Source organism: Calypte anna, chromosome 7, assembly GCF_003957555.1.
Source record: "Calypte anna isolate BGI_N300 chromosome 7, bCalAnn1_v1.p, whole genome shotgun sequence".
Lineage (NCBI taxonomy): Eukaryota > Metazoa > Chordata > Aves > Apodiformes > Trochilidae > Calypte > Calypte anna.
Window position 1 is genome coordinate 29,531,348 of NC_044253.1, and position 27,308 is coordinate 29,558,655.

General features: G+C 39.8%; 1 protein-coding gene across 1 annotated transcript in view; it reads left to right on the plus strand.

Annotated features, from left to right (window-relative positions):
* PCNT (pericentrin) overlaps window positions 1-27,308 on the plus strand; it is an 88,435-nt gene that overhangs the window by 54,012 nt on the left and 7,115 nt on the right. Inside the window, exons 33-50 of the mRNA XM_030454402.1 lie at window positions 43-270; window positions 2,893-3,063; window positions 4,383-4,535; window positions 5,381-5,551; window positions 5,814-6,932; window positions 8,837-9,337; window positions 10,238-10,340; window positions 10,785-10,939; window positions 14,874-15,071; window positions 16,462-16,635; window positions 17,211-17,406; window positions 18,089-18,302; window positions 18,996-19,146; window positions 19,941-20,654; window positions 21,587-21,864; window positions 22,615-22,714; window positions 25,208-25,372; window positions 26,689-26,927. Of these exons, the coding sequence (XP_030310262.1) occupies window positions 43-270; window positions 2,893-3,063; window positions 4,383-4,535; window positions 5,381-5,551; window positions 5,814-6,932; window positions 8,837-9,337; window positions 10,238-10,340; window positions 10,785-10,939; window positions 14,874-15,071; window positions 16,462-16,635; window positions 17,211-17,406; window positions 18,089-18,302; window positions 18,996-19,146; window positions 19,941-20,654; window positions 21,587-21,864; window positions 22,615-22,714; window positions 25,208-25,372; window positions 26,689-26,927 (5,030 nt within the window). The remainder of the gene's footprint in view (window positions 1-42; window positions 271-2,892; window positions 3,064-4,382; window positions 4,536-5,380; window positions 5,552-5,813; window positions 6,933-8,836; window positions 9,338-10,237; window positions 10,341-10,784; window positions 10,940-14,873; window positions 15,072-16,461; window positions 16,636-17,210; window positions 17,407-18,088; window positions 18,303-18,995; window positions 19,147-19,940; window positions 20,655-21,586; window positions 21,865-22,614; window positions 22,715-25,207; window positions 25,373-26,688; window positions 26,928-27,308) is intronic.

Below are 27,308 nucleotides of genomic sequence, written 5' to 3' on the forward strand. Positions count from 1 at the left end.
AAGTTGGTTGTGTTGCCTGAATATGATGTGATTTCTGTATAGGTGGAAACGTTGCAAGCAGAAATAAAAGAGAAGATGGACGGTTACAATAAGCTGTTGTTAGAAAAGGAGCAAAAACAGCAAGAAATTACAGCTCGTGATAAAGAGATAGAAAAGCTGGAGGCACAGGTCCGAGAACTGGAGCAGAACAGTGCTGAAGTCTCCAAAACTGTACACTGCTTGGAACAACAAGTACAAAAAATGAAGAAAGTGGAAACAGAACTAAAACAAGTAATTTTTATATACTTACTTAAATATAGGTCACATTATGCAGACAGCGTCCTTATGGGGGACATAAGTAAGTGACTGTGCTGTGGTGTTGGTTGGGACTATCCCTGGTGCACCTAGTGGTGAGTTAAACTGTTGCATTAATAGCAGCATAATATTGCTGACAGTTTTTAACACACTCTATGAATCATAAGCCTTATTATTGCAGCTTCTTGGATCATGTTTGCATGAATCAGATGCTCTTTTGCTCCTCTGGAAGGTTCTGAGAAGATAGTGTCACTGATTGTTAAACACTGTGGGTCCTTAATAAGCAAGTTTCAAGTCCTGTTGTCCAAATAGGTACTTTGCTCCTGCTGCTGAGTGTCTTCAGAGCCAGATCTCTGTGCCATAATACAAAATTTTTATTGCTTTGTTACTGCTACAGATCAAATCGCAGCTTAGAGCCAATGGAGCTCTAAGAATGATCACATACTGTGATCATTACTTCAGTAAAAATATACTTGATGCTAATGGCAATTAGGTATTTTTATTGTTCCCCAAATGCCAACATATGAAAAAGGTAGGCATTGCAGCTGAAGGAGACCTGTGCTAATAAGAGAGAGCTTAGGGAAGAGTAATTTTGAGAAGAAAATGGCATCCTTTTGTGAAGAATACTGACTAAACTCACAGCTAGCAGGTACAGTTGTCCTGCTGTGGTGCATGGGGCAGAACTTTGTGTTCTTCTGTCCAAGTCCTTTCAGCTGTTCAGGTTGTTGGTATTTAATGTTGACACTTTGGCTTGAGGCTGTGGAAATGGGCCTTATTTAGGGAGTCTGCTATTCTACATATTTTGTTACTTGTGAAAGAAGATAACACAAAATCATTTCAGTTGGAAAAGACCTTTAAGATCATTGAGTCCAACTATAAACCTAATGCTGCCCAGTCCACAAGTACAGCATGTCCATAAGTGCTGTTTTAGCATACTTGGAATATAAAAAAAGGATGAGTAAGAACAAATGGTCTCAAAATAGTTGTATATTGGAACCTTTTGAGTAGAAAAGAAAATAGAGATGCCCTTGAACCATGCTACAAGGCAGGTCTGAGTTTCAGGCCATTAGACTGTATCTGGTTGGACATCCAGAAAAAGGTTTTACAATGAAGTTGCGTTACATAAAGCTCTGGTTTTTGTCTGGGCTGCTGCTTGTTTTTGCTGGGTCACTGTAGCAACCTCAGGACTTAGCAACTGGAGACTGCAAGGGAAAACTTAACTCTTGTGTGTTGAGCCCTGCTGACACCGAGAGCCATGGCAGAGCTGCAGCTCTGCTGTCCAGTAGACGCTGAAACGTCTGAGGTAAGGCAGAGCAGTTCTTCAAGAATCTGGATTTGTGATTGGAGGTTTTTTGCCAGTGATCAAGATGAGCTTTAAGATGGTGTGGATTATGTCTTGTTTTGGTTTATATCATCTAAAAATCAGATAGGCTCTGTTGTTGCTTGGGTTTCATTGTTATGTGAGGCTTTTCACATACAGCTACAAGATACCTGAAGGGCTGGTTGGTATCATAGGTCCCCCATAATGATAGGAAGAGTTTTCATTTTTCTCTTTAGAACAAAAATATTTCTGTGATAGCCTTTTTTTATTAAAAAAAGTGCAGGTGACTCCCTCAGAATGGGCCAGAAAGCCAACTTCCTGGAGCTAGTGGTTGGCATTCAGATGGTCTATTTAGTATGGACCTGAAGGTTTGGACAGCTTCTTTAAATGCTGTTTTGCATGCTTAAATGCATGCTGTTTTGATGCTGTGATACAGTGTTAACTTTGTCATTGATTTTTTTTAAATTTCATTTTATTAATTGATGTCCCTTTCACTTTAAGTTCAGAAGATGCTATTCATGTACTCTGTAGGGTAAAGATAGTAAATTTTGACAGTATTTGGCAAACCATATGATGAGTCTAAAATAACCCTTCAGCTATAGCTATGTGTATTGAGCTATGTGCAGAATAATTGTTGAACAGCAGTTTTCTTGGCCAGTTTTCCTTTATTCTAATAGATAGATATCTATATTCCTGCTGTCTGGACAACTTCCCAAGTGAAGCTTTCTTCCTTGGACTGACCCAGCTCCTGAGAAGGACTGTGGGAGAAAAAAGGACCAAAAGAGAAGCCTTTAAAAGAAAGAAATAAAAGTAGGGTAGCTTGACAGACCACAGATCTGACAAACTTGTTAGTGCTTTACATTCTGACATGGTGTGATGGTTTTGTAGTAGGTTTTTGATCTACCCCAAATTCTCCATCTTTCACTTTCCTTCTCTTAGATTTAGTTTGGCAAATATATGGTGTCATAATAAATGTGGAAATGGCTGCAAGAATGAGGTGTTTGGTTTTACATTGTGTAATTGAGAAAGTATAATATATCACTGAATGCTAAATTGTCAGAAGTTGTTAAAACTTGGGTTAGAAAAAATTAAGGGGTTAAAACTTAAGTGAGCTAAAAACATTAGGTTGTTTTGCATTCCTAGTTCTATATAGGCCATTGGGATCAGGTACTTGCACTGGAGTTTGTCAGACATGGTAAAGTATTCTGTCAGGACTGTTCTGTTGGGTGGGTAGGTATATTGACAATTAATTCTATCATGAAAAAAATGTTTTACAGGATAAGGATGCATTACAACAGCAGCAGTACAATAACCTGCTTCAGATCTCTGCCCTGCAGTCTAAATTGGATGAAGCCAGGCACAGGGTAGCACCTGATGTCAGTTCTACCCCAGGGCTGAAGGAGCAGCTACAAGCAGAGCAGGAAGCACTTCAGACCAGAGAGAGAGAGGTAAGAATTTGGGGAGAGTCCTGAAAACTGAAGAACTGCAGAAACATTTTGTGCTAACCTGTAGCTGGGAATTTAAGATGTTGAGAAAACCAGTGACTAATGTTACAGTAAATGTGTCTTCTTTTTCAGTGTTCTCTATGCTTTGTTAACTAACCTTCCTTTCCTTTGCTTGGTTCTGTTTTGTCACCCCTTGTTCATCCATTTCCCCTCTCACTGGAAACTGTCTCGTGGTGATTCACATTAACTTTGAGACTGATGAGCATCTGTTGTAAACTGATTTTGCTTTCCTTCCAAAGTTGGAGTGGAAGGTAGATGTATTGTTCAACCTTGAGCAATAATTCCTTAAGAACAAGAGCAACAATTTAGTGTTGTCTGACCACCTCTGTTTTGTGAGCTGGAGAACGTTACCAATGAGTACTTGTGCCTTGTGAAGTTGAAATGCAGTGTAATGGGTCACATTATTGAATCTTTTGTTAGATTTACATGCACAGATGCTTACACACACAACCCTGTATGTTTATGTAATATTACCTAATTATTATACTATCTGTAATACATATACAGTCCAGTTTTGGAGGTGCAAAGAAAAAGGTGGGTGATCCAATTGTGCACCATTGTTTCAAGAGCAGTAAGAGATTAAAGATTTTTTTTTCCAAATGGAGGTTCCAGTTCTCATGAAACCTGCCTCCAGGAGGCACTGAGACTGTCTCGTTCTCAGTGCCCTTATACTTTGCTATCCATTAAGGCAAACAGTTAAAGATGCAAGTGACAAGATCACCATGTTTCCAAATAGCTCTTTGCTCTCCAGCTTTCAAACAGCTGCAAGCAGAGAACTGTGTAGTTACTGACACTTCTAGGCTGAAGGTCCAATGCTCAGAGCTTTTTTGCTTGTTGTGTTAATGGACTAATCACTGCTCAGTTCTGTTTTCTAGGAGAATGAGGAATTGTGATAACTGCTCATAATTACATTTGACATCAAATGCAAACGTGTAACGTGTCTCCTTTTGTTACATGAAACTACATCAGTGGTCAAGCTTTGATTGTTCAGAACATAAATTAACCTTTGTGAGTGGTTAGGTTATTATTTTTTTAAAAGAAAATGGAAAAAACCTTTGCAGTACTTTGGTTTCACAGCTGAGGAAGTTGAACACCTTTTTTGTATGTCAAGTATTTCACCAATGCAAATTGATTAGAGAGAGTTTAAATCATGGAATTTGCTGAAGTTACTTGCTCTCAGTAAAAAAGATGAATGAATTTTTCTCTTTTCTGCTTAAATAGGAGGACTTAATTGAAACAAGTATGTGTTTTCTTCTTTTTAGATTGCAAGCTTATTAGACCAACTAGAACAATATAAAGATAATTTGATCAGTAAAAGTGAGGAGATACTGCAGCTGAACTTGCAGTTAGAGATGCAAAAAAACCTTAGTACTTCCACCATCAGCCAGCTTCAGTTAGAGAATACACACTTGAAGGTAGGTTTCTCTGGCTTTAGTGTGCACCTTTGGAGACCTCCTTTCTTTAGTATTGTTGTCTTCATCTTGGGGTGTTATAAAGAGACACTTACTGTGTTTATTTTGCCAAGCTGAATATTGCACAGCTGTTACAAGGCTAATGCTATAAGGCAAAGAACAAAACCTCCCTGATACTCCAGATTTATGCTTCTGGCATTATCTTGTACACTGCTGTGATTGAAATAAAAAGCTTAGATTTTTCTAGCCCATATAGATTATAAATTACAGTGTTGCCATTTAGTGAACACTGTAGGTAGTTTGGTGTGCATTCCTGACTTCTACCGTGCTACAAATGTTGCGAAGGAACAAGCTGTAGGACGAGAGGAAATGACCTCAAGTTGTGCCAGGGGAGGTTTAGTTTGGGTATTAGGAACAATTTCTTCCCTGAAAGGGTTGTCAGGCCCTGGCACAGGCCTGAGATGTGGTGGAGTCACTGTCACTGAAGGGATTAAAAAGCCAAGTAGATGTGGTGCTGAGGGATGTGGTTTGGTGGTGGATTTGGTAGTGTTGGGTTGATGGTTGGACTTGATGATCTTAAAGGTCTTTTCCAACCAAAACAATCCTGTGATTCTAAGTTAGAACATGGACTGGTTGTCAGTCTGGCAACTAGAGTATTTCTCTTACCTTGAAAGCTGTGAAATGTGGCAACCTAATCCAGTGCTACAAATCTAAACAAAATAGTTGTGTTTTGGATTTTTTTAACATTACAATAAGGAGAGAAATGTGTTTCAATAAAGGCCTTGTTTGTTTTCTGCTGGGAGAGAAAGTCAGTTCTTTCTAATGAGATAGCTGTTTTTTCTGATCAGGAGGATCTAACAAAACTTCATGAGAAGCAAAATCAGGACCTGGATACTTGTGATTCCCCAGCTTTGTCATTCCCACAAGCACTGCTTAAAGAAAAAAATCAAGAAATTGATCACTTGAATGAGCAGCTGAAGAGGCTTGAGCTTGAGCTAGAGAATACTCTGGAGAACAAAGTAAGAGTACTTACTATATGTACAAAGCTCGATTTTTGAGGAAAGCAAAGTATACAGAATTTTATTGTAAATGAATTGTATTTGATAATTCTCTTAGGAAAGTCAGGAGTATTCTGAGTAGCTACCAGCTTAAGCATTGAGCTCCTGTTAAATATGTGACTTAATGTCTGCATGATTCAGAAGAAAAATGTAGTATATATTCTGTGTACAATAGTAATTCTGCCTACATACATTAATATTCAGACCTTATGCTTTTGCTTAGGTTGTGGAAGATCAAAAATCTGAAATTGAAGAACTCAGATCACTTGTTGAGCACCTTCGTGGCGACCAGGAAAGGCTGCGTAAGGACAAAGATGAAGAGGTAGAGCAACTCCATGGAGTAATTGAGAAGCTTCAAAAAGAGCTAGCACAATTTGTACCAGTGTGTCATGAAGTTAGTGACAACCAAGATGATCTCTATCAACTTGCGTTGGAAAAGCCAGTGGAAAACCTTCAGAGTGAGTTGAGGAAGGGGCTAGGAGATTGTCAGAGTGATAGTGATCCAAACAGAAGACATGCACTTCTACTCTCAAAGGTTAGAGAATTTCAAGGGGAACTGGAGCTCGTCTCAGCTGCTAGGGCAACTCTGCAGCAGCAACTGGAAGAGAAGGAAACACACTTCAGGCTGGAAGTGGAAACTTTGGAGAAAAAATACCAAAAATTGCAAGATTCATCAGAGCAGCACATTGCAGAGCTAAGTGCTCTGAGAATACAGTACAAGGCACTTCAGGAAGAGCACAACCTTTTCCAAAAACGTTTTGCTCAGAGAGATGCTGAAGCAAGGATGATGACTTCTCGCATTCAGGAACTTCAAGATACTGTGAGGGAAAGGGAAGCAAATATTCTAGAGAAAGATATGCAAATAACAACAATGGCAGGTCAAAGGGAAGCTGACACAACTGAGCTGCAATACTTAACAGAAAAGGCATCAGAGCTTCAAAGAGAGTTGGAAAACAGAGATGCAAGTCAGTCTCAAGATGTCTACAGTCTTCAGTTAGAAGTTTCTCAACTCCATTTCCAGGTGCAAGCACTGAATCAGAAAGAGGTGGCTTATCAGAGAGAAAAAAGTGAACTGCAAAGTAGCACTGCACACCTGAAGGATCAGCTCAGTGCATACATGAAAGAGCTTGAAACCTTACGACTGGAAAAAGGTGAACTTATTTCACAGTTGGAGTTGTGCAAACCAAAGGAGCAAAGTGATCATGAAGAGATTCACCTCAAGCTGCTCTGCCAGAGAGAAAGAAAAGGAGAAGCCCTGAAGAAGGGGATGGAGGAACTGGAAGAACTGGAAGCAAATGTTGATCAGTCACTTGCAGTACCTGTTTCCCCTACTGATAAACTGGTATGTGATTTGTCTAAAATGAGAGAGAGAACAATTATTCACTCTCATACAATGAAAGAGGTATGGAAGATAAAATGAAATTTGCATGGTGGCAGGTTTAAAATAACCTGAAATATTTTTTTTAAGCAGTGCATCATTTAGACCCTTAGCCATGGAATCTAAGAGGTCAGAAGAGCAATTTCGTCTTAAATTTACTTAGATAAAGCAATGGAAGGGAAAATGAACCAAGAACTGTCAAACAAAGGTGTTGAGTGTGTATGTGGCTGGTGGTGTGTAGACCTTGGGTTGCAAGGAGCTGGGCAAACATGTCTGGGGGGAGGTATGGATCTGCAAGGACAGGACAAAGCTCTGCTGTCCAGCAGGGTTCATGTCCAGAAAGGTTGTCCTAGTCCTGTTAAAACTTCCTTGGGATGATGATGGTGGAAAAGAGAAGGGAGCCTCACAACCAAGGATCCAAAAACTTTTAAGTTGAGAAGGCAAAAAAAAAAGATAGCAAGGTGGGAAAAGAGACCCCTCTTACAGCTCTAATTCCCCTCTTGGTTGGGGAATTAGAGTGAATTGGGCACTAGCCTTAGGGTTCCTTAGTCACCTGATGGTGGCAAGTGCTGTCACTGGATCCCTGAGGCTCTGAGGATGAGGATTGAATGTATTTTCATTAAGTGGTTCTGAGATGTTCCACTTGGATGTTAGCCTCCAGATGGAGTAACAGGTTTAGAGCATGAAAGGCAGGAAGAATGTTTGACTTCTGGAGTAAGCAGTGGGACTTGTTGGAGCAGTGGCCCTGCAGCAGCAGCCTTAGAGGTTCTGTGCTTGTTAAAAAGATGAGTAAGGTCAGGAAAAGAACAGTAACATCAAGAGGCCTTGGGAAGTGAAGAAAGCTCCTTCTCTAGAAATGCTGACTAAAAGAGGACCATTGTAGCAAGGTAGACAGGGATGGACCTGCATGCTCCATGGCACAGTACTGATGTTATACAGAGGTCTCTGAAGTTTGCAGGTGGAAGTTCCTCGCCTGGTCAGTTGACCATGCCCTCACACTATGGGAAAGATGCTGGAAAGGCTCTGTGGCTCTTAAGATACTGCAAACCCTCTGGCTGGAAAACAGCTTGTTGTGTGCAAGGATCAGAAGACACCTGTGTGTCCCTGCAAGCTGGGTTTCCCTGTTGGCCCTGTGTAAGAGATGGTAGTTGGGTTGAAAGGCCTGGTCTGATCCAGCATGTCTGGTTTTACAGAGTTAAGTTTCAGAATGGTCTGCAGTGTTGCTGATCAGCAGAGAGAAGTTTGTTGCTTGGTGCTTGAAAAAAATAGATCAGGCATGTAACCCTGTGGGAACAGGATGCTAAAAGGTACAAGTGTGGCCTTACCAAAATTTAGTGTACAGCATGTTGGTATTTATGTGTGTCATGTGATGGGGACACCTGAATCCATGCATCCTCAAGGGACCAGAAGCAGATGGTGGACAATTTCTCCTGCATTAAAATGGCAGGCAGAGGAACTATCTAGATTTCTTAATTTTTGCCTGATGCCCTGGGTCCACTATTAAGGCTTAAGATAGCTCAGGGAATTTGTCCAGTGTAGGAAAGCAATGGGTTTTGATTTGCATTTACTTAAAGTAAGAATATTAACATAGCTACAAGGACTCCTCTTTTTTTCCTGGTTGGTAAAAGAGCCAGCTCATGAGAAATAAATTTAATTATTTTACAGTTGTTTTTTCTTCTATTGATGATATGCTTGTTAAAAAGCCTGGTTAACTGGCATATAAAATATATTAAACTGCCAGATATTTTTTTCATAAAATTGAGATATGACTGTTACGTTTGAGATGATCTTTTTCAATGCATGTCTTTCAGTTTCTAAAATCATATTTAAATTTCATTAAACAATGAATATGTGTTATTTCGTTGTAGGAAAAAGATGACATTCATAATACAAACCAAAAAACTCTGACTAAGCAATCACAAGAAAGTGTCTTAATTCAGGAATTGCATGTAATCAACAGTTCTGCAGAGGAGCAAGATTTGCAAAAGCATTGCCAGCAAATGTTGGAAAATGATCAAACTCCCAGTTTTCCAAAAGACAGTTTTGATGCAGGCAAGGACACTTCAAAAGACTTCCAGAATTTCATTGCAAGTATGGCTTCGTGGGGCTCACCTGAGATCATGAGAAAGCAAGATACAAGCACAGAACTTCAACCAGTGATCCATCCAGTGCCCTTTTCAGAAGCTGAAAGCTCAGATTTTGAACTTATGCACACCAGGTCATCCATGCAAGAAGATAATTCTGTATTGCTGGGATATTCTAACCTGTATGAGAATGGCAGTGAGGAAGCATCAGTGGGAGCAGATAGAGAATGTCCAGCTTTCTCTGAGAGTACCTATTCTGATGACCAAGATACAGAGAAGATTTTGGTAAGTGTTATTACTTGTCTGATTTACTTCAAACTAAACAAGGTTGCTTAGCTCTGTCACCCTCTGATCACTCCACTCCACTTTGGCTCCAAGTAGTAGAAACTTCCTGAGAGGGGTAAGTCCAGTAGCATTCTGGCTGTATGATTGTTTAGTTCCTCTGTTGCTGTCAGAGCAAATTCTGGTATTAAAACATTGTGTTCCAGTTGCTTCTAATAATTGAAAGCAGTCTTCCAAAACCTAAAATTGATCAGTAAGCTTGCAGCAGGCTTTGCACCCTGCACATCTACCCAGTGCAATTGTGGAGACATTAAAAATCATGAGTGCTCTCAGAAGATGTTGAGAGAACTCTCCAAATCCTGGAAGTTTTACAGTGATGCTACATGGAAGTAACTGATAAATATGTGATGATAGTTTGTGTGCAAGGAAATGATCTAAAACCCATAAAACTTTTTTTGCTTCTATGGTACTCAATTTAGTGTAGCAGTTCTCCACTTAAGAATATCTGTCTGAGTGTTAGAAGAGACTGCTTCAAAACTGGATAAGAGGTTTTTGATGGAAATACTTTTGCTGTATTTGTCCATATCATTTCACAGGAAGATAAAGTCTGTATTTCAGAAGATTAATGTTTGGTTGTATTTTTTGTGCCTTGCTTTGGAAGGGCAAATTAATTATAAAAATGTGACTATTTCTTAAGGCCATTGAAAGGGAATAAAAATGAGATGGAATGGCTTCCAAAGAGCAGCAATGTTGCATTCACAGTGGTATTTGCCATCTATAACACTGGGATTAAATAGGCATTTGCTAAAACCTGCACCAGTAACAAAGTTGTTATAATTGCAAAAAACTCTACAGATGGATTGAGACAACTAAATTAATGAAAAAACAATTATTTCCATGCAGATGAGAGAAGCTGATAATCTAACCTTAACCCCTTCTGATTCACAACGTGATCTAAGATCAAGAGCATCTGCCATAGGTGCGATGGGCGATGGATATGGCAGCAGTAAGTTTAACTGTTTGTAGATCCCTTTCACCTTTTGTGAACTTCAGTATGGAAATATGGAAATGTTTCTCCTTTTTCCTATTTTGCTTTACTGTAGTTCTTTTATTTGAAAGCTATGTCTTTCTCACATGGTTCTTTCTAAACAAAGACTTTTGTATTTGTGCTAGTGGAAGTGTGCTTTTACCTTTTCACCTCCATATACTGAAAAGGTGAGGTGGAATTTTAGTGAGTCCTAACAACTACAATGCCTTCTCTGGTGCTAAAGGCAACTTACAACCTTTTCACTTGTTTGAGTTAGTTGATCTCTGCCAGGTATCTTCACCTGACATGCATTCATACTAGCAGAAGAAATCATGGTTATTTTTCGAGCAGTTAAGCTTGTTCCAAGTTCTCTGCATCTTTGTAACATTTGGTGGGGGGTGGGGGGGCTGTCTCTTTCTTCAGATACAAGCTCAAATTTGGCAGCTAAACTAAAGCAGGAGCTGCAAGCATCAGAGCACCTGGATGCTGGTTTCATGGCTTATCTGAGGTACCGTGGGATGTTTCCAGATACCATGGAGTCAATGAGAGAGATGGAAATACTTTCACCACAACTGAAGGTAATATGTGATCAATAAAAGTATACTAGAAAATTAAAACTGAAACAGCAGCAATGAAATGCTAATATAAAATGGTTAGCTGCTACCTTTATGCTATTCTGTAAGGGTTTAAACTTCAAGTTGATTATGGGTTCTTGAGTTATTTTTGGATGTCTCATGTTACAGATTTACTGACATTTGTCTGCTTGTACTTGCTGGAATTGAAATAAGTTTTGCACTGGTGATGTTCCAGAATGTGGCTATATGAGGGCTGATGGATCAGATTTCTGGGTTTGTCCTGGAGGCTTTGCAGAATGCTGCTTCATAAATAAGCACAGCTAATTGCAATCATGCTCCCCTGCCTATTCTTGGCATTCTGATCTGATGAAGAGCTGTGGAAGCATGACTATAAAATGTGGAGGGATCTTTTCAGAGTCAATTGAAGAATATACAGAGGACTGAGCAGTGCTTGCTTATTCTGGCTAGGAAGGCAAGTTTATGCAGCTTGGTGCTGTGGCTGAACAAGCTCTTAGCCATTCCAGGAACTGTAGCTGCTGAGAAGGACATGGGTAAGTGCAGTAGGCTACAGGGAGTCTTTAAGAGTTGAAGAAACTTGAGTAATAGGAAAATGGAAAAAGCACCCTTCCTAGGAGGCAGCATTCACTTTCACTAAAACATTTAGCAGATTCTTTTCAGCTTGCTCAACAAAATGAAAGAACAATGCAATGAAAGAATGCTGTGCCAGGTGAAGGTAGACCTTCATTCAAACTCCCACTGACACAAGAAGCTCACAAGGTGACGGAGACTGGACTTTTATCTCTGCTTGGGGCAGAAGGAGGAACCTTCCCCCATCCACTGAAGTGCCCCTTCATAATAACCATGATGTTCTGGTGTTGGAGAATGAAGAGCACTTTGAGTAACTGACATGATCCAAGAAAAGCCAGCCATGCAAAGCTGATGCAACCACTCACTTGCATTAGAGCCAGTGCCACCAGAAAAGCACAACAACTACTACTAAATGGAGATGCCTGGCTGAGAGTCACACCAAGCACCCATTTGCTGTCCAGACAATTTTTCTTACTGCTTCTTACCAGGAGGTTGTATTCATGCTGTCTCTGAGAGGCTGCCAAGCCCAGGTAAGCTGACAGATTACTGTCTGCTCCTCCTGTTTTGTGTAGAGTCTAATCCTATAACAAACCAACCTAGAACCATCAAAAACACTCTTGTGTCCCTCAGATCAATGTCAAAAGGATTTGGAACACAAGTGGTGGTTGCTTCTATCCTCCCAATCAGAGAAAGGGGCCCAGGATGGAGGTGAATATCTGGCTGTGTAGCTGGTGCAGTACTCATTTTTATGATTGTGGCTCTACCTTTGAGAAGCCAGTTTTGAGCATCTGAGAAGAACCAGGGGCTGCTGATGAACTGAGGAACCAGCTGGGGGGGGGTAATAAATCTCTGAAATGTCTCAAAGAAACTGGGACTTGTTTCTGCAAACAGGTGACAGAGTTGAAGTGAAGTGCCCCCATACACAGCACAGGGAACAAAGAGAAGGAGCTGGAAGTTGCTGTGCTGCTGGAAAGCTGCAGTCTCATTGCTGTCACTGAAACTTGGTGGGACAAATCACATGGCCTGGAGCAAAGCAATCAGTGGCTGTAAACTGTTCAGAAGAGACAGGCAAGGAAGTACAGGCAGTTGGGTTTCTCTCTAGTAGAAAAAAAAAAAGGGAAAAGGGGAAATGTGGGTTTAATGTTAGAGAGATATCTTTGAGAAACAAGATGGAGTTATGACCTTGAATTTTAGGAGAGGAAGCTTTTAGGGGTTTAAGGAATTAGTGGATGGAACACCCTGGAAAACTGTCATAAGGGATAAAGGAGGAAAATAGAGCTGAAAGCTGCTTAAGAAACATTTCTTAGAGCACCAGAACTTTTGATTCTCATGTGTAAGAAAGCAGACTTACTGCTGAGTAGTAAAAGGCTGAGAAAGGCCTCCCTGTTCAAGCTGGAGTATAAGAAGGAGATGTCCAGGCAGTGAAACCCAAGCTGTCTAACTGGGAAAAATTTAGAGATATGCTGTATGGATGTTAGGCATAGGATCAGGAAAACTAAGGCACACTTGCTAGGGAATTTGGCAAGGAATGTGAGGAAGAACTATGAGACAGGCTTCTTACAAGTACATTGGACAGAAAAGGAAGAATTAAGGAAACGTGTGTGTACACACACATATGGTAAATAATATAGGAGAACTAGTGACAAAGCTGAGGTACACAACAGCTTCTTTTGCCAAGTTTTCACTGGCAGTCATCCCTGAGAAAATCAGATTCAAGACCACCTAAGGAACCTGGACATACACAAGTCCATGGGACCCAAACAGATGAATCCCAGAGCCCTGAGAGAATTGGCAGATGCAGTTGCTAAGCTATTCTTCATAATTTTTGAAAATTCATGGCAGTCAGATGAAGTCCCCAGTGGCTGAAGAAAAGAGAAACATCACACCCATTTTTAAAAAGAGCAGTAATGAAGTCCCTGGGAATTACTGACCTTTCAGCCTCTCCTCAGTGCCCAGTAAGATCATGAAGCAGATCCTCCTGGAACTTCTATTGAAGCATATGGAACACCAGAAGGTGATGAGATACAGGCAACATAGCTTACCAAGTGTAAGTCATGTTTAACTAACCTGGTGCCCTTCTACAATGGAGTGATTCTATCAGTGGACAAGAAAAGAGCAAGTGATGTCATCTACTTGATCTTCTGTGTAAGACTTTTATATGGTCCTCCATAACATTGTTGCTTCAAAATTGGAGAAATGTGGATTTGATGGATGAACTGTTAGATGGATAAGGAGTTGGCTGGGTGGCTGCATTTGAAGAGTTATCGTCAATAGCTCAGTGTTTATGTGGAAACCAGTAATGAGTAGTGTCCCTCAAGGGTCTGGGACCAATACTGTTTAATATCAAATGGAGGTCAGTAAAAAGTGGTGTTTGCTTTTCTGGTTCTAAGACTGTTTTTCTGGTTCTAAGAGTGCATATTCCAGTACTGGATGCTTAGTTTGAATATGTCAGTGTGTTTCTGTTGTTAATGTTTACTAAAGTTTCTCATTGATCAGCGTTAGCTCTTGAAATAATCAGTATTTTGATTGCAGCAATGGAAGTCAACTCAAATTGGTCTTCACACTCAAAGTGTGAAGAAAGGATATCAAGAGTTAAACAAAAAGTACTCTTGTTCTTGTTAAAGTGAGAGCAAATAGAGTTCTGAATTGAGGCTGGGACATGTATGTAGAAAAGGAGTTATGACCTTCAATTTTAGGAGAGGAAGCTTTTAGGGGTTTGAGGTGACCTTCCTTGAAAGAGACCAGGAAACATCTGTGCATGATGTAATAGTTTGTCAACAGGGAATTTATTTAAAAGAGGTTATTTTTCCTGAGATATCAGAGGAAAGAATTTCCACTGTGTACGTTATTAAAACTGATTACTTTGGGGGAAGTTATTTGTACATAATCTGCTAAATTAAGCCAAGGTTGTCCTATACTTAAATGTTCTAGTATCACTGGGGTTCTATATAGCTTGGCTTCAGACTAGATAGAATTTTATTTATTCCCAGGAAAGTCAGTTACATAGTTCAGACACAGCATATTAGCATATTGATGGACTCAGCAATAAAACACACTGGCCATGAATGCCATTTGTAGTTTAACACTGTGAATAACAGTATCTAAAGATACAGAGGCCTCTATTAAATAACTGACCTGAGTTGTTAGGAGATAGAATTCTCTGATTGCTTTTGGCTCACTCTATATATGGGTGTGTAGTGTACATTCTTAGTTTAAACATGCCAAGTAGCAGGGCAGATGTGTGTTTTTATCTGTGTCACAGCCTCAGCCTTGTATATTGCTAACTCTCAATTATCAGGATGCTGATTTGTTTGGTTTTTGGTTTTGTTTTTTTTTCTTTCTTTCTCAGACTGTTCTGAAGATGGTCTATGAGGAGAGCCGCAAGATACTGGCCTTGTCAGAACATCCCTATGATTTTAGGGACCTGAAAAATGTTCATCAGACCAGAGCAGCCATGGAGGGATGGCAGAAGGAGGGCTTAGCCTTGCTGGATGCTATACAGTCACTGAAAGATTACCTTAGCAAGGTTGCAGATAAAGGACACAAGGTATGACAGTAGAAATATCCTTAAAATCAAGGCAATCAATTTTTAAAATATATAGATCATATATGTGATATATATCTTATATATGCCAGGCAGAAAAGTACGAGGGGGTGCAGGTCAACAGCTGGCTGAATATGAGCCAGCCGTGTGCCCAGGTGGCCAGGATGGCCAGCAGCATCCTGGCTTGTATCAGGAATAGTGTGGCCAGCAGGAGAGGGGAAGTGATTGTGCCCCTGTACTTGGCATCGGTGAGGCCACACCAAGGACTGTGTTCAGTTCTGGGCCCCTCATTGCAAGATGGACATTGAGCTGCTGGAGTGAGTTCAGAGGAGCAACCTCTGAAGGGTCAGGAGAACAAGTCCTGTGAGGAGAGGTTGAGGTAACTGGGAATGTTTAGTTTGGAGAAGAGGAGGCTGGGAGGAGACCTTATTGCTCTCTGCAACTACCTGAAAGGAGGTTGTAGGAAAGTGGGTGCTGACCTCTTTGATGAAATGAACGATGACAGCACTAGGCAAAATGACCTGAATTTTCATCAGAGGAGGTTTAGACTAGATCTGAGGAAGCATTTCTTTACTGAGAGAGTAGTAAGACATTGGAATGGTATGCCCTGTGGTGGTGGAGTCACTGTCACTGGAAGTATGTGAAAAAAATGTGTAGAAGAGGCACTTCAGGACATGCTCTAGTGGGTGATATATGTATATGCATGTATATGTATGTGTGTGTGTACATGTGTGTGTATGTATATGTATTTTTTTTTTATTGGGGAGGGGGATGCTGGCAGTTGGACAGGGTGATCTTGGAGATCTTTTCCAACTGTGACAGTTCTGTGAGTCTGTATCATTTTGTGATAGAGAAGTGTATATTGTTATGCAGTTAAATGTTTGTGTGTATATTTAGTGCAAGGGTAGTGAGACAGTGGGCCAGGTTTCCCAGAACAGCTGTGACTGCCCTGTTCCTGGGAGTGCTGAAGGCCACATTGGATAGGGTTTGGAACAACCTGGTCTAGTGGGAGGTGTCCCTGCCCACAGTAGGGGTTTGGAACTGCGTGATCTTTAAGGTCCCTTCCAACTCAAACCAGTCTGGGATTCTCCCTCTTAAAAATTTCTTATTTATTTAAATTGCTCCAATTTCTGTTGCAGAAGGGTTGGTCTTTATCTTTCCTCCTCCTACTGTACTGTTGTATATATGTATTTATGAGGAGCAAGGGGCTCTATCCTTTCTGAGATTTGGACAGGTCTCTTTAAACACCTTTGGTCTGCTTAAATTAACTTTTACACAGTAATGAGATGAAAGGCAGTGGGTTAGAGATTGAGGAAGATGCCATTTAAAAAAGAAAACAAACAAGAAAACAAACCAACAACAAAAAACCCCAACAACCTATTTTTTTCAACAGGAACATTCTGGTATTGCTGCAGACTGGAGAGGAGAACTTCTACAAGCAGTACAGAGTGTGTTTGAGAAGGAGAGAAACATGCTGCAAATCGACTTTAAGTCTCACTTCTCCAATCCTGGGTCTAGTGAGGAAAGTTCATTAGTGGAAAAAATGGAGTATCTCATGAAACAACAGGTAAGAAAACTTCTTAAAGTGTTATGGTCATAAATAACCTTCTATTACCCCATATTTTTTTAAGGATTTTAGTTTTATCCTGTTAAATCTTCCCTTGTGCATTAGCTTGTGTGGGTTCAGTTGCCTTTTATAGTCTGTGTTGGTACCATTTTTCTCAGACTTTGTACATTGTGTTGGTTATTTTTTCTTGATACCAGCTAAAATAGATTGTGATAGTGACAAGGAAATATCAAAGATAATTATCAAATAGAAAAATGGAAGGAGGGGAAAATATCCATCTAGAGCTTCTGACTTCTCTTGCAAAGGGTATATATTGAGCTAACTCTAAATCTGTTTTGTTGATAATACTTAATTTTAGGTTCAAATGGGAGAGTTTGTTGTAACTATAATGTATAAACTATTAATACTGCTGCCCTGTTTGGAATCTAGTGAGGCAAAGGTTTTCTTTTTTACTTTATGTTAACATGAAGCATGAACATGCTAATTTGAAACAGCAAGAATCTCTCTAGGATTTACCTTTGTAGAAACTATGGGAAGAGCCTTTTAGATTTAAATAGGACTTGGTTCATTTTCAGGAGGAACAAAGGAAGATGGTTGTAGAACACCTCTTCTCCTCAGACAGGAATAGCTTGCTCTCTGAAATCCAGGACCTGCGGGCTCAGCTCCGCATGACACATCTCCAGAACCAGGAGAAGCTGCAGCAGCTGCAGGAAACCCTCACCAATGCAGAAGATCATGGGAGCAAACAGGAACACCAGCTTCGCAGGAGAGGTAGTAGTTGCCAAGTTCTTATCTTGTCTTCTGTGTCATTTCTTTCAATTTTTCTTAGGGAGGAAAAAAAGCAAAATAAGATGTCTTTGCAAAGAAGCAAATGCTCTACAGTTCTTCAGTTTTACTAAGGCACTCGAGTTTCCTATGATTTTTGTCAGAGGAAGGAATTGTTCTTCTTCCTGTATTAGTAGTTAAGAAAAATCTGTGAACAGTACAGAGAGCTTCAAAATAACCCAAAACAAAAAAACTGAAGAGTGACTTTGTTAAATAGTATATACAAGTAGAAAATCCTTCAAGAATAGTAAATTACCCTAGTTGGTTTTCAGGAAATCTTTGTTATGTTTATTTTTCCTAGTAAATGGATGGGTTTACTTAATGAGGTTTAGAATCCATTAGTAACAGGGTACTTGCAGTATTCTCATTATCAATCAATCAGTATTGCAGCAGCTCTCAAACTCATCCAGCTTTCCTGTTCTTCTCACTTTGCCTGGTCTACCAGCAGCAAAGCTGGAGCATGTATGTGCATCTTTCTGCTGATTCAGATCACTTTTGAAAAGAAATTAATTTTCCAGACAAGAGCACCTTAATACACCTGATTCTGTCACCAGTTTGACCTAGTGTAACTTATAATATTACCAAGTTATCTGTAATAAAAATATCTTTGAACATTTCCTTATCCTAGTTGAATTACTGGAATATAAACTTCAGCAGGAAAAATCTATTGTAAGTGACTTGCAGAGCACCCTGTCTGAGAAGCAGAAGAGAGCCTCTGAAACACATGATCTATTGAACCAAGAAAAAGCAGCCCTGAAATCAGAGCTTTATGAAAGTAAGCAAGAGAATGACAGGCTGCAGATATCCCTAGAAGAGCTTCAGAGGGAAATAAACCAGTTACGGTGAGAAGTAGATTTAATCATTTATTTTAGATATATACATCTCTTTTAGACCTGTTGATAAATATTTATGTAGATCACTGGATTCACAGGTGGCTTAGCACTTGGAATCACAAGGAGGGAAGACTCACCTCCCCCATTTTCACAGTTATGTTAATTTTTCTTTACTAACAGCTTTAAATGTGTTTATTTTTCATTTCATAATTACCTTTTCTGTAGCCTTGCCTGTAAAGGTTGTGGTAACAAGTTCATGTATTAAAAGTGAAGAGACTGGAGCCTATCTCAGATGTACCCACTCCTGCAGCCTTTATGTTAGTCTTTTCATTGATACTTCTATCTGACTGTCATCTTATGTATCCTGTTTATTTTCCTCTTCCCTCCCTTCCTCCACCCTTATTCCCGGTGTATGCCAATATTTTTCCTCTTACAGGACAGTAGTTTGGCTCTGCCAGAATAGATAAGTTTTCCCTCTATCATAGTTATTACTAAATAGACCAATTCTAGCTTTGCATGCAGAAAGGTAAATGTTTTCATATGCTAAACAGCTGTGACTTGAAGGCTGACCCTCTGTAGAAATACCAGAGGCCATCTTAAACAATTCATTAAACCAACTAACAAAAAGTAACCCAAAATGTCTTGCTGGTGAAGGATGTTCAGTTCTGAAGATAGACAGAAGTGTTGTTTTGAAATTTGCAGTTCTGAATTGGAAAAAAAAGAAAAGAATTTGACAGCTGCACTTGAAGACTTAAAGACTGAACGTATGAAGGAAGCTGAGCTACGAGGTTTGTTTGAGGAACAACACCTTCAGCATAAGAAAGCAGAGGAAGAAAAGACAAAGGCCTTGGAGGTAATGATTTGCAGTTCACCTCCCTAGGTGGATGAAGTTAACTAACAGATTATTTTTGCCATCATTTTTATGTCCAATGTTTTCTGGTAATAACAATAGAAAGAAACCCAAACAAACATTCTAGTGAATGTGCATAGTGTTTATTTTGTTTTCACATAATTAAAGCTTTCAGTTACTCTTGTGCACATGCAGAAATAGGCAAAAGTTATAAGGCTTTTTATTTTGCCCTCCATATCTTAGTGTTTTCAGAGTGGTGCTGGCAGGGGGAGGTAGGGCAGACTCCCCTGGTGGGAGGACAGCAATGCCAGCTCTAACTGTCTGCAAGTGCCCTGGGACTGGCCCTTCAAGATGCTCCTGGAGAAAGGCTGGGTCCCAAAATGGACCTGGGGATAGAATATTTTTATCTGCTTCAAACAGATGGGCTTTAAAATCCAGAGGTTTAAAATCTACTCTTGCCGCTTAGACTTTTGGTTCTTTTAAATCAACTTGGGTTATTATAGTGACTCCCTAATGAGGGTCTTACTAACTGAAGAAAAAATACTGTACCTGAACATATTTTAACATGAAGATCTTTTGGCTTTGCTACTTGGTATCATATTGTAACAAACATGCTTCTGGCACTTGCAACTAGAAAATTAAACTTGTAAATTAAAGTTTGTCATAGTTGAACTACTCTAGTTCAGTCTTGAATATCTTCCTGGATAAAACAGGAGTCTGAAAATTGCTGAATGCCAGCCTGCTCCACACAAGTGTTTGTGCTGGGCTATTAATACGTGCTGCCCTCTTTGGAACAGGAGCTGGGTGCTGCCTTGGAGCTGCAGTCTGTGCAGAGCAGTCAGCTGGCTGTGTCCCTGAAGCACGAGCAGGCAGTGAGTGACAACCTCCGCAAGGAGCTGCAGATCGAGCAGTCCCGCTGCGAGGCGTTGCTGTCCCAGGAACAAACCAAACTGTCAGAGCTCCAGAGGAGTTTGGATGCAGAGAAAAATCGTTCCTTGGAGCTCCTGAATTCACTGAATCACGAACGTGTTTTGACGGAACAGCTGAGTGTGAGAGTGAAAGAAGGTGCTTCTTGTCAGCACAGGGATTCGCTGCTGGAACAAGCCTTTGTTAGAGAGCTCCAGGCCCAGCTGGAAGAAGAGAGGTCCCGAACTATGGAGCTGGCTGCTGTTATTGAGAAAATGCACCAGGAGGCCATCCGATCCAAAAGGCAGCTGGAGGCTGAGGTGCAGATGTGCTGCAAAGAAACCCAGAGAGAGAGGGAGGTCAGTGACAAACTAAGAACTACACTGGAATTGCTCCAGGGTCAAAAGCAAGAGGTTATCCATTCCTTAGAGGCCCAGAAGGAAAGAGAGGTGAAGCTGAAAGCTGATGGGGAACAACTGAAGTTACTCTTAAAGATGATGAAGGAGCAAGAGAAAAACAAAGAGGAGAGAGAGAGTGACCAAAGACAGCAGCAACAAACAGAGCTGGAGAAACAGAAGAACTGGCAGAAGGATCAAGAGAGACTGGTGAGAATGTCTTTACAAGCCTTGCTTTAACTTGAAATAGCCACAAACTGGGATTTAAAATTCCCTCTGGATGGTATTCTTGAATTGAAATGTCTCAGTATGCTTTAAGAGGAGAAAAAAGGCTTTAGATGAGCTCTTTTCCTGGATTTCTCAAATGTAGATGTTTTCAGGGGCTTGTGTCTGGATTTACTGTTGCCAGTTGTTCTTTACATCTTTTCCTGTGCTGGGAGTTGTTTGTTGTTAACAAATGCACAGAGTATGGCTTCTTCATCTGTTACAAAACATAGAACAAAGCCAAACAGTTTCATGTCACTGCCTTTATTTCATAGAATCATCAAGGTTGGCAAAGACCTCTGAGATAGTTAAGTCTAGCTGACAGCACAGCACCACCATGCCAACTAAACCATGTCCTCAAGTGTCACATCCACATGTGTTTTGAAAACTTTCATGGGTAGCAACTCCACCTCCCCCCCGAGCAACCTGTTCCAGTGCCTAACCACTCTTTCAGTAGATAAATTGTTTCTAATATCTAATATTTTGAACTAGGTTCTTCATTCTGGTTTACGACAGTATCCATTTCACCCTTCTTGTTTCTCAGCTCCTTTCTTTTTATTAGAGGAGTGAGGAGGCTTGGCAGGCTCTCTGGAGACTTATCAGTTGCCACATCTGAAAATGGGTGAAGAAAATGCCCACTCCAGAATGTTTAAATTGCTTCCTGGTGGCTCTAGAAGCCTGCCCCAGGTCTGGGGGTTAAGAAACACTGAGGTGTAAATATACTAGTGAGGTGTGAGGCTTTTATTTGCAGGCTGTATGTATATTAAAAAAACATCAGCCAGCCAAAAAAAATCCAACTAGAAAACACTTGTGTGTGTGTGTGTGTGTATATCTGTATATGTGTAAGATGCAATCAACTACTACTTCTGTTCAAACAGCAAAACTTGGAACAGCAGCACCAGAGGGATGAACAAAGAATCAAAGAGCTGCAGGAAGTACTGGCACTATTTGAAGAAAAAGAAAGAAATCGCCCCTCTCCAAACCATCCTCAGGAAGGGCTGAGTACCTTAAGCAAAGATCGAAATGCCAAACACCCCACAACAAGAGCTGAAAAATCCCATTTGCAACAGCAGCAACAGCAGCTAGAGAAGATAAGACAGCAGTTACTTTTTGTAGCTGTGCACCTGAACGAGTTCATATATAAAACTGTAGATAAGTGAGTATTTATTCTTTTCTTTCCATCCTGCTTCTGAACTTGTGTGGGTGATGGCTGAGAGCCCTGTGCTGAAGCTTGAAGGAAGTGAGTAGTGTATCTGAGTCAACCTTGTGTAAAACCATGGCTTTGTGGAGACAGCAGACTTCTTCAGTTACTGTCATGCCACTGTAGCCATTCTCAATGTAGCCATTAAGTGCGTGCCTGCACTTAAACCAAGTATTTTTAAGACCCTGTTCAAAAAGAACAGCCGCAAAAAACAAACAAACCAAACCCAGAAAACACCACAAAAAGACAAAAACCACAAGCAAACCCTACTGCAAAGAGTCATTTGGTTGTTTGGAAACTGCAGCAGTCTAATTAAAAAAACAAGTTAAGAGATAGCTGCAGGTTTAGAATGGGAAACTCCAGCATGGTAGGGAAGAGCCTAGGTGGATGGAGTGGCCAAGGAACAGTAATCTCTTATTTCTTTGGCAGCAGAGTAAAATACTACTGATGATTTGATGCAGCCTGAATTTGCATTTTATACCATGACTGACACTTGAATAAGTTCTATGCAGCACTATTTAGAAAGTCTACTCTTAAACCTAACAAAATTTGCTGATCTTGATGTGTCTTCATAGTATCTTATGTGATGAATAGTGCATAAGTGCAGCCTCAAAACTTATGTCATCTGGTGGGGAAAAGGAATCAAATTTAATTTTATATTACTGTAAATCAACCTGATACTGAAAAAGTATTTCTGTTTAACAGAACAGTTAACGATTGGTCTGCATCAAATGATGAAGCTGTAGCCTCTTTACTGCGGACATTAAAGGAAATAAAATCAGATTTGTTTTCTTCTGCATCTCAGGTAAGGAAAGCAGCACATTGTTGTTGCTGTAATCAGTAATTCGTTCTGTATTCTTTGACTTGTAGTACAAGTGTAAATTGATTATTTTTCCCCCCTACTCCTTTTTGTGTTTTGGTAAAACGTTCTGTGGAAAATTGTGTTTTGCTTTGAGAATGGAAAAAAAAAATGTATTCATGTATTCACACTGTCATTATATTAACACAATTTAGTATCAGACTCTTGCTTTTTTCTTGTATTGCAGAGTCTGCTTCTTACACCATTTTTTTTTCCCCTGGATATGTAGTATGTCCAAAGATATCAAACCCTGGGATGTGTTGCTGCTGCTTCTGGGTGCATCCTGAGACAGCTGCTTTTCAGCAAATTGTCATGTAATTTTCAAGAAGTACAATAGTGATTTTTCATCTCAGGAGGAGTGTTTTGACTGATGTTTGCAGTATTGCAAATATTTTAAACAAACTTGGAGATTGTAAAAGACTGAGCTCAGTTCTGTTGGTACAAAATAGATCACAAGACCACAGATTTCAGATTCCATCTTGTTCACCAAATAACTTTGTGGTATGATTTACATCTTGAAGGATCTTCAACCATATGTCAGGCAAAATGTTGGAATTTAAGGCTAACTTATAACAGCCTTGGCTCTTGTTTGATTCAGCTTTTCTCTGTTACCTCACCTATCTGATTGCATGCCCAGAAAACATAACTGAGAAAGAATTCTGACTGCTACATGAAGAGGCTTTTGTAATTTCTGTTCTCCTGTGCTCTGTATTACAAGTCCAATGTATGACAAGCAGCGTGGTCCAAGCTCTTTATCTGTGTCTCACTGGTTACAAAATATAATAAATATTTTCGTTCTATTGCCTCTGCAGCCACTTAGGTGGTTGCCAAATAGACATCTCCAGTCTTTGGGAGGGAGATGTCCTTCCCAAGTAGGTGTTCACGGAGTTATTTGGGTGAAGCCTTCCAATCACAAAACTTGAGAGCCATTTGCTGTGGACAAAATGGTCAGAGAGCCTGTGGAGGGAAGCAGATAACCTTATGGCTTTACTTAAATCTGACACAGCAGAAGTCTCTCTAGAGCTGAGCTGGTTTTCTGGCTCGGTTCCCTCCAAGTTTTTACTCTACTGGGAAAGACAAGGTAGTTGGGTTGTTTTTTGCTTTGATGCTGTTAGGTCTTCTGTGGTAGAAACTCTTTTGCAAATGCTTTTTGCAACTTGTAGGTCTTCCAGGCTCTGCTCATCATCAGGAAGCAGGCCTCTTGACATGAAGCCAGTGAATGCCATGCAGAATAGCAATCCCTTCTCGAGTTGGATCAGATTTTGCAATTATCTATTCCAGGGACTAAGACTACACTAAAATAAAGGCACTCAGGTTTTCTGACTCAAGGCTTATTTAACAAAGACAGACATGATGGACCACTCTGACATCTGCTTTTCTATAGTTTAGAGAACAAAAGCTGGACCTTGATATCCTTTCTGATGTGAGCACAAACAGTTCTTCCTCTCTGCCCTCTTTACTCTTATCTTTGATATTTTTTTTCCACAATCATCTTTTTTTTAGTCTCTTCCATAATTTTCTTTTCCCTTTGAGATGCTGAACCATGCACTCTGGAAATCAAAGGAATTTGCTGCTGTTACCTCTTTGAGTTACAGTATATTCAGGACTACTAGACAGGGGAAACTGGAAAAATGCCTAAGTGAATATGGAGTTAACTGGACAATGAATGGCAGCTGGTGCAGTAGAGATCCTGAAAATGTTCAGACTCCTAATAGTGTTGTACTAGAAGTTGCTTGGAGAAACTGGGTTCAGTTGTGTATAGTGGCTCCTTGAATGTATAAATTCTATTTCAAGGGATAAAACATTAACTGCTGCAAAATATCTTTTTTTTTTTTTTTTTCTCTTCATCACACACTGATGTAACTATTGTTACACTATTGCAATTATTGGTAGTGGATAGGAAGAGGGTTATGAAGGCAAAACAGAACTTCCAGGAAGAACTGACCTGGAGTTGAGTTTCATTCTTACAAGAGATTATTTGCCAAAAACCTTACTTTGTCAGAGTTGCATGTGATTTTGCAGAATTTACTTCTGTAGATTCTTCACAACGTGTTTTTGTGCCTGTGTGTGTACAAGCAGCTTTCTTCACGATTCATGTTGTGTGTGGTTGAGGAAGAAAGCCAGATAATCTCTTTCCATTTCCAAGTGTTTGGGAGGCTCTGTTATTAATGGGGATAGGACTTGTGTAAAATGATCATGCAGCTTTGTACAGAGGGAATAGTTTGATTAACTGTTAATTTGGTGCTTCTTAAGAAGGGCTGCTGCTGTGTTGCAGTTTCCTGTCTTGACATCTGAATGACATTGCTGATTTGCAGGCTCATTATGGACAAACTGAAAAATAAAATGTAAAGTTGGGTTATTACTCAGTTTGAGGTGTTTGGCTATGAAAGTAATGTGCACAAACTATCAAAGCTCCTTTCCTTTGGATTTCTTTTTTAGGTAAGATCTGCAGATGATACTGACTCTGTTCAAGAACTGGAAAGAGATGCTTGGCAGCGAGAGAGAAACATTTTGCAGAATGCTTTGAAACAGGCTGAATCTGAACTGGCTAAAGCAACTGTTGAAATTGAGAACAAACCAGTGGTAGAAACTTCCAGTCCCAAGGTAAAATGATGGTGATGGGCAGCAAATGGGCTGTCTGGAGGTTGGGGAAAGAGCAATGCCATAGCCATCCGCATGTCATTTAAATCCTGGGCACTTGGTTTGCTTCTGCCATCTTGCCTGTTGTACAGATGCTGTGTGGAGTTGTTACTAAATCAAGATGATAAAAAACCTCCAAAACTTCTGTCCTTTGTAGTATTGTTCTTGAGTGTTGTGTAAGGGATTAATGTTGCATGTAGAACAGGTAATTTACTAATTTTATTTTTTTAATATCGATATAATAAAACTTGCTGTTGTCCTCCCTGCAGAGGAGTCAGGAAGTGTACAGCTCAGATTTCTGTGGATATAATTATCTGTCAGGTTATGGCATTTAATTTCCGCTTCTTGCTGTAATCTTTCTCAGCTGCTATTTTAAAACATAATTTTATAGACCAGCAGGTTTATAAAGCACAAATTAAATTAGGAACAGTTTCCCTATATGTCCCACATCAGAAAAGTTCCTTTTTAACTTTCTTGGTGTTAGACAGAAACTTGCACCAAAAGTAACCTTGCTCTTTGGAATCTCTTCTTACTTTTATATGAGAGGGAAACTTAAATTTCTTGTCTAAGCATGAAAATACCAAACATCCCTTATTTTTATATTTCCCCTAAATCCCAAATTCTTTTTTTCTTTTAAGGGAGGGGTTGGGGTGGGCAAAGAGTAAGACAGAGTAAAACTCTTAAATTTTCTAATTTTAGTCTTTGTAATTTAAAAGTTTTAAAAATTTAAATCTTTGTAATTTTACTTTGAAACATTCAGAAGACTGAAATGCAGTCAGACTCCAAATCTGGGTGCTTTCTAGTTACGTGAAGAATTCTTCAAGCTGCCTTTGTGCCTGCAGTATTCTTCTGACATGAAGACAGATAGTTTGGGGCTGTGTTTTTGCAGTACACCAAGCAGTAGCCATGCCTAAATTTTCTAGCCTAGTCAAGATTTCATAGATATACAGCAATTAGGTAGCCTTGGTACAAGTTTGGTATCTGAGCTGCCAGAGTGTAATACCACTGCTTTGTATGAAAACTGGCAAGATCACAGAATCTGTTATATAAATACTCATTTGAAATTTTTTGTTAGAGATAAATGTAAGCTGCTTCCATACATTATTAAATAACTTTCTACAATTCTGTAAAGCAAAATAGGTTTTAGATACTTGGACAAAACCAAGTTGTTGGAGATATTGCTGGGAAAAACAACCAATTTTTTTGGGTTCTCTGTTGCTAAATGTTAACAGTTCGGAATTTTTTTTTTCCTGTCCTTTTTTTTTTTTTAATTTCTCCAGTTGCAGAGATTATATAGGAAGTACCTTAGAGCAGAGAGCTTTAGAAAGGCTCTAGTTTATCAGAAGAAATACCTCCTGCTGCTGCTTGGTGGATTTCAGGACTGTGAGCAGGCAACCCTCTCCCTAATAGCCCGGATGGGAATCTACCCCTCCCCTGCAGACCTGCGGCTTTCGGGATCACGTTCCCGTCCTTTTACCAAGTTCAGATGTGCAGTCAGGGCAATCATTGCAGTATCAAGGTAAAGCCCAAACACTTCCTTTCTCTCATATATAGTGTTTTCTTAGAAATTTAAAAATGCATTCTTCCTATGGTTTATCTCACATTAATATAAAGCAAAAGCTATCTCCAAAAACTTGTTCAAACGTGACGACTTGTTTGCTATAACTTTGGCCAAGCTGCTTTTTCAGATTTGGCACTGAGTTGGATGTATACTGAACTAAAGATTTATAAAGTACTGCTTCTCTTGTGAAAGACCCAGCTGCAAAGTATTTGAGAATTGGTACACAACAGGGGCAGACTGACATCCTTACCCTTATCTATGTAGATTCACTGGATGCTCTCTTGTGTCAGAATGTAATCAGATTGTAATCAGAATCAGAATCTCAGTCATGGTTTTTCT